We start from the raw sequence: 6,881 nt of genomic DNA, 5'->3' as shown, positions 1-6,881 counted from the left end.
AGTCTGTTCACGGAGTGGGAGAGGGCGGGGCGGGGCGGGGAGGCGGGGACGCGCTCGGAGCAGGAAGGAGAAAGCCAGCGGGAAAGGGAACCTGTCTGGAGTTTGTGAGGAACCGACGAATGGAAGGCGTGGGAGCCGCTCATCCACGTCGGTCCGCTTCGGCGCGTGCCATCGGGGTGCGCATGCGCAGAAGGAAGGCCAAGATTGGTGTACGGGGCGGTCTCACGTTCCGCCCCAACCAATCCGGGCGCGGCAGGAGGGTGGGGCCTGGCCGCCACTGGCGGGCGCGGCGTCCGCGCGCGGGTTTCGTCTCCTCCGAGCTGTGCGCGCGGGTGCTTGTTGTCGGTGCCATGGAGTCGGGGCTGCTCCCCTGTCTAGCGCGGCGCCTGGGCGTCTCCGAGCCCGATGTGCTGAGGTGAGTCCGGCCGCGCCCCTTTCCCGCAGGACTTGGGCCGGCAGCCACCTGGAGGAGGTGTCGAGGAGCCACTGTGGACCCCCCGGAGCTGCTGGCCCCCTGGGTGCGCGGCGGCGGGGGGCGGGGAGGGCGGGAGTGGGAGAGCTTCGGTCGTTCCTCACGTGCTTCTCGGGGGTCTCTTTGCCGCGGTGCAGCCGACCGACGGGGCACAGGCCCCACGGAGGTCGCGGTGTTGGCAGGAACTACGGACAAGACCCAGCTGGGTGACGGCCGGGCCGGGGGTGGGTGTCATTTGCGCTGAGACCCGAGTGACAGGAGGGGCCCGAGCGGAGCGGCCAGCGCCAGAGCGCTGATCGGAGGGCCGGCGAGATCCGGGGGGAGACGGGAGGCGGGTGGCCGAAGCGTGGACAGCGGGTCGGACCGGAAGGGGCGGGGGTTTGGAGGGAGACCTCCCGAACTCGGTTTCATCCGCCACCGCCGCTCTCCAGGTGCGGGGCCTGCACCAGCGGCGCGGGGTCCTCCTGACACCGGTTGGGGAAGCAAGTGCTCGCTGCCACGCACGCCACCGCGCAGAGGCGCCGGGAGGAGACCCGCCTCTGCCTCGGGCATCGGGGCTGGAGGACCGCGGGTCTGGAGGAAGGGCTGTGGTCTGGCTGCGGGTGGCGCATGCGGGACCCCGGAGCGTCAGGACGAGAAGGGCCGTTTGGGGAGGGATTGGGGAGCCGGCTTTTGCCTGCAAGCGGTGCGTGAGCACCGTGGTGTCTGGATCCGCCGCGCCCCGTCCTCCCCAAGGGACGTGCGTCGCCCCGGCCCCACTCGGACTTGCAGGGGAGACGGGCTCGGACCCGGGCGGCACTCTGCCTACCGCGGTGCCGGGCAAGCGATGGAGCAGAGTGTTCAGGGGTCTGTCGCCCTTGTGCCCAGGAAAGCGGAGGAGCACCTGCGGCTGTCGCGGCTCAAGTGTGGGGGCCTGTCCGCGCGCACCACGGAGACCAGCAGGGCCGTCATGTGCCTGGACCTGGCGGCTTCCCGCCGGAGCTGCCCCCTGGACCGGGTAAGCGTCCCCCCCAGGGTCTGCCCTACCGCGCATGTCACCTTCCGGTTGGACTGGGCCCCATCAAGACTCTTGTGTTTTAGAGTTTTCCTGACTCTGCTGGATGAACTTTAACTCCATTTTGTCAAGTTGGAGGGGAAAAAAATTTTTTTTTTGCAACGTTCTCTTTATTATCCAATTTCCCTGGCCGGCCCTGCCTGCTGCGGCCAGCATCCTCCCAAAGCGCATTCCTTGAAACCCGGGTGTGTCTTTCCTTCAGCAGCAGGGTGGCTGGGGGCACAGGCCGGGGAATCGGGAAGTCGGGGTTGAGGCCAGACCTCAGCCCCACCTGTGTCTACCTCCAGCGTCCTCGCCCCTGAGGGGTGAGAATACCTCTCGCACTGTGTCATCGCGAGGGTTAGACTGTGCCCTGTGTGAAACGCACTGAACGCAGCGCTGGCACATAACGATGCGCTGGTTACACGGGGGCATTGAAAACACTTGGCCCCCAGGGGTTAGCTCCCCGTTACCATCAGCCTCACCAGCTTCTCGTGAACAGACTCCAAGCGACACAGTTCCCCCAACAGACCCGGCACTTGAATGGCCTGCAGTGGTCGGCAAACTGCGGCTCGCAAGCCACATGCAGCTCTTTGGCCCCTTGAGTGTGGCACTTCCTAAGCCTTAGGAGTACCCTAATTAAGTTAATAACAATGTACCTACCTATAGAGTTTAAGTTTAAAAAATTTGGCTCTCAAAAGAAATTTCAATCGTTGTACCGTTGATATTTGGCTCTGTGGACTAACGAGTTTGCTGACCACTGGCTTAAGGCTTTGTACCTGCAGCAACTTCTTTCCATGGGAACGCCCTCTGGCAGGCGCCTGTTGGACCTCCATGGCCGCCTTGCTGGGACCCCCTTTGTGAGGACGCCCCCAGGCAGAGCTGGTTCCTCTCCTGGTTCCCCTCTTCTCTCCCTGTCCCTCCACACGCCCCTCCCCTCCCCAGACTCCCCTCCTTGTCCCCGTGAATTGCACGTTAGCACCCTTGTTGAAACATGGGCGACTGTGCTTGCACCCGCTGTGCTCAGGCAGCTCGGCTGTAGTGACACTGCTGCTCTGCGACTTGCCTGCGTGTGCCCGGCCGCCTTTCTGAGGTGTGAGCGCCTGAGAGCCCCACTTAGCTCTCCGACACGGTCCCTTGTGTGCGGGACTTAGGACGTGTGTGCTTCCCTTTCGAAGGCTTACGCAGCTCAGCTTTCCGGTGTGAACCAGAAGACATACCAGAGCTGCCTCAAGTCTTTCGAGTGTTTGCTGGGCCTGAACTCCAGTGTCGGGATGCGAGACCTGGCCGTCCAGTTTAGCTGCACCGAGGCCGTGAGCTTGGCTGCGCAGATGCTGCAAAGGTAGGAGGTGGAAAGGGCCTGGACTGGAAATCAATGCTGATCCGTAAAGCAAAGTCATCCAGAGTTCTGTTCACGCAGCTTCCAGTGCCAAAGGCACCAAGATGCTGAAGTGACAGAATGCGGATCACACATTTGAGTAGCCTTTACACCTGATTTGCATCCCCAGTCCCCTCGAAACACTATTTTCTAACAAGGAATTCTGCCAACACTGCTCTCCCTCAGCTACGAGTCCAGCCTTCCACAGACACAGCGAGCAGACCTCGACTTGTCCAGGCCACTGTTCACCACCGCCGCGCTGCTCACAGCGTGCAAGTAAGTGTGTCTGCGCATCCAGAACAGTCCGCCCTGGCCCGGCCAGCATGGCTAAGTGGTTGAACATTAACCTATGAACCAGGAGGTCACGGTTCGATTCCCAGTCAGAGCACATGCCCGGGTTGCGGGCTTGAAATCCTCCCTGAAATCAATCAAAATACGTATTTATAGTTTAAAAATATCTTCAACCAAACAACTGTACTGGTCTGGAGAACAATAATTTATCAGTTTTCTTTGTAGGATTTTAAAGCTGAAGGTGGATAAAAGTAAAATGGTAGCCACGTCCGGCGTGAAGAAAGCCATCTTTGATCGGCTGTGTAAACAGTTAGAGAAGATCGGGCAGCAGACAGACCGTGAGTACCAGTTCCGCGGCTCAGGGTGTGTCCTGTGGGAACGTAAACCTGCCGGCCAAAGCCCAGGGTTTTCAACCTCGCGAAGCGGCTGCTCTCTGAATTCTGCGTTTACTCTGCTCCAGATCCGTTTCATCGAGGAAGCTGTTTTATTCTGTTGTTCAGTTAAAGTAGCTCAGTAACTTCAAAAGCCTGTGACTCCCTGAATCCACCTGCATGTGGAGTCTCTGCTGTGCTTCATGTTGGAGGCCGGCCCGCACACTGGAGCTTCCGGCCCGCACACTGGAGCTCCCGCCCGCACACTGGGGCTCCCGCCCGCACACTGGAGCTCCCGCCCGCACACTGGGGCTCCCGCCCGCACACTGGGGCTTCCGCCCGCACACTGGGGCTCCCGGCCCGCACACTGGGGCTTCCGCCCGCACACTGGGGCTTCCGCCCGCACACTGGAGCTTCCGGCCGCACACTGGAGCTTCCGGCCCGCACACTGGAGCTTCCGGCCCGCACACTGGAGCTTCCGGCCCGCACACTGGAGCTTCCGCCCGCACACTGGGGCTTCCGCCCGCACATGAGCTGGAAGAGCAGGGGTTCGCAGGTCTGGCAAGAAGCCAGAGAAGAGACCAGGGCAAGCTCGCTGCCCTCTCCCTACTCCTAGTAGTTGACCAGGCGAGGAATCTGGGTTTTATTTGTCATCCAAAAAATGCCCCAAGCCTGGCCAGTGTGGCTCCGTGGTTGAGCATCAACCTATGAACCAGGAGGTCTCTGGTTCGATTTCCAGTCAGGGCACGTGCCCAGTAGGGGGCAGCCAATCCATGATTCTCTCTCATCATTGATGTTTCTCTCTCCCCCACTTCCCTCCTTTCTGAAATCAATAAAAACATTAAATTTTTAATATGCCCAAATACTGACGTTGAGAATAGGAGAAAGTTAACCTGACAACACTTCTTCTTTCTTGAAGGACAGCCTCGAGATGCCGGCTCCCCACCCCAGAAGAGACGGAAGACAGAGGAGGGAGCTCCGGGAACGGGTAAGGCGCGCTAACTCCGATGGACGGACGGGGTTTACTGCGGCGAGCGCCCTGCTGCTCAGTTACATGCCTAACAGGCATCGGGTCCGTGAGGGCACAGCTGCCGCCGGACAGCGTGGCCTCCAATCCGGCCTTGCCGCCGCCTGGCTGTGGTTTAGGGACGCCACTTAATTACAAAAGGGATGAAGGTTGTTAGTATCGGCACCCACTCCTAGCGTCGTCTGAGGGTTGAAGGAGGTGGTGTGGCTTCGGTGCCTGTCAGGCACAAGGCGGGTGCGCAGCAGGGTGTCTGGGACGCTTGGAGCAGAAATCCGGTGTGTGAGCTGCTGCCTGCACTTGGCGTTCCAGTCAGGGTCACGTTCCCTGTGACCCTAACAGTGGACACTTGAAAGAAGCTTACTTTCTTTGAGGTCATTTGTAAACATAAGACTTTGAAACGCTTTGGAAATTTTCTCTCGCAGAAAGAGAGAAAGTGGAAGAGGTCCCACCTAAACCACAAAGCAATGAAGACCCGGCGCTGGATTACGAAGAGTGGAAAAGGAAGATTCTGGAAAACGCTGCCAGAGCACAGGAGGCTGGGGCGGAGTGAGTGCGGCGTGCTGCCCGAGTGTGCCGCGCAACTGTGCCAGCAAAGGTGCCAGTGCCCGGAGTGCTGCTTCCACTTTAAGGACAGGACCTCGGACCGCGCCGTAGGGGCAGGGCACCAGCCCGGGCTGTTCCGGGCAGCAGGCTCGCCCCTGGCGTGGGCAACATTCACCAGATCAGCCACAGCCCCGGTTGGCACGGCCTGGGCCCCCCTGGCCTCACCCTGCACGTGGAACTGGAGCCGCTTCACTCCACGTCTCCTCTCCTGGCCTAGAAAATTCAGGCCGATGGAGTTACAGGTTTTACTTAAGTTTTTGTCTAGTTTCTTGGATGGACTAGATCCATCTAGGTTCAGCCTAAGTTAATAAATACTATTTTTATGTGTCTTCACGTTGCCGTTATCATCAGTGGGGGCCCTTGCTGTCCCCTGTGGCGGGAAAGAAGCCCGGGAGGCGGGACGCTGAGCCGACTCCGCGTCAGGCTGCCTGGGCCCCACCCGCCTCCGCCGCTCCCCGTGCAACCGTGAACACTCTGGTCTGCTCACTTGGAGGAGCGGAAAGCACTTAGCGCAGGGCCTGCTGTAGGGAGTGTTCAGTAAGTATCCCGCTAGAGAAGCACAGCGCTCTCCCACAATGCAGTGCGCACTCCCACCACGCTGAAAAGCCAAATGGACAAGGTTTATTTCCTTTGTTATCCACACCCTGGAAATCATAACCTTATTAGGGTCTACTTTAAACCACAAGGGAAAGGGCCTTTATGAAGATAGGTTGGTTGCTATGGGCTCTCAGTTATCACACATAAAACCAGACATGATTTTAACTAAAATTAAGACCCAGAGGTCTGGCTGGTGTGACTCAGTGATTGAGCGGCGACCTGTGAACCAGGAGGTCACAGTTTGATTCCCAATTGGGGCACTTTCTCGGGTTGTGGGTTTGATGCCCAGTACAAGAGGCAGCCGATAAATTATTCTTCTTTTCTTTTTCAAACATATTATTGATTTCAGAGAGGAAGGGAGAGGGGGAGAGAAATACTAGTAGAAACATCAGTGATGAGAGAGAATCATTGATCGGCTGCCTCCTGCACGCCCCCTTCTGGGGATCGAGTGCGCAACCCAGGCACGTGCCCTGACCAATATCAAACCCAGGACCCTTCAGTCCCAGGTGGACACTATCCACTGAGCCAAACCAGCTAGGGCAGATAAATGATTCTCTTCATTGATGTTTCTCTCTCTCCCTCTCCCTTCTCTGAAATCAATACATTTGTAGTAGATGGTGGTAATTATTTTGGTTATGTGGCTCGCAGTAGGTACTTGGTTACTTCTTAAATTTGCCTCAAAGCAACCTTGTCCAGATGCCCCCCAGGGCAGGAACTCTTCAGCTAAGTACACGCACCAACCAAGTAGAGAACTCAAAATAATCCAGGAAAATTAAAGCTTCGGAAAGGCTTCAGAACATCAGATAAGGGAGGCGAAAATCCATAGTCCCTTTCACGGGTGTGAGCTTCCAGGGGACTCTGGAGAGGAATTGTTCTGGTTAAAAATAACAGCAGCCCAGCCCCCGGTTCAGTAGCTGAGCATCAACCCAGGAACCCAGAGGTCACGGGTTTGATTCCTGGTCAGAACACATCACATGCCTGGGCTGCAGGCTTGATCCCCGCTAGGGGGCGTGCAGGAGGCAGCAGATTGATGTTTATCTGTATCCCTCTCCCTCTCTCAAATCAATTAAAAAAAAAGCATATGGAAGAAAAAAATAAAATTTGGTAGC

The 6,881-nt window shown here is 58.0% G+C and overlaps 1 protein-coding gene across 1 annotated transcript; it reads left to right on the top strand.

The window, feature by feature from the left end:
* The first annotated feature begins 56 nt into the window (after positions 1 to 56).
* Positions 57 to 5,504, top strand: ORC6 (origin recognition complex subunit 6). Its single transcript, XM_059668143.1, has 7 exons — positions 57 to 415; positions 1,340 to 1,469; positions 2,684 to 2,847; positions 3,070 to 3,159; positions 3,400 to 3,512; positions 4,465 to 4,533; positions 4,995 to 5,504. Exons 1-7 carry the CDS (start codon positions 120 to 122, stop codon positions 5,120 to 5,122), a joined length of 990 nt encoding a protein of 329 aa, XP_059524126.1. The 5' UTR covers positions 57 to 119; the 3' UTR covers positions 5,123 to 5,504.
* Positions 5,505 to 6,881: the final 1,377 nt, after the last annotated feature.

This window comes from Myotis daubentonii, chromosome 15 (genome assembly GCF_963259705.1).
Source record: "Myotis daubentonii chromosome 15, mMyoDau2.1, whole genome shotgun sequence".
Taxonomy (NCBI): Eukaryota; Metazoa; Chordata; class Mammalia; order Chiroptera; family Vespertilionidae; genus Myotis; species Myotis daubentonii.
Note: the sequence above shows the minus strand (reverse complement) of the source record. Positions and strands in the feature narration are given on the sequence as shown.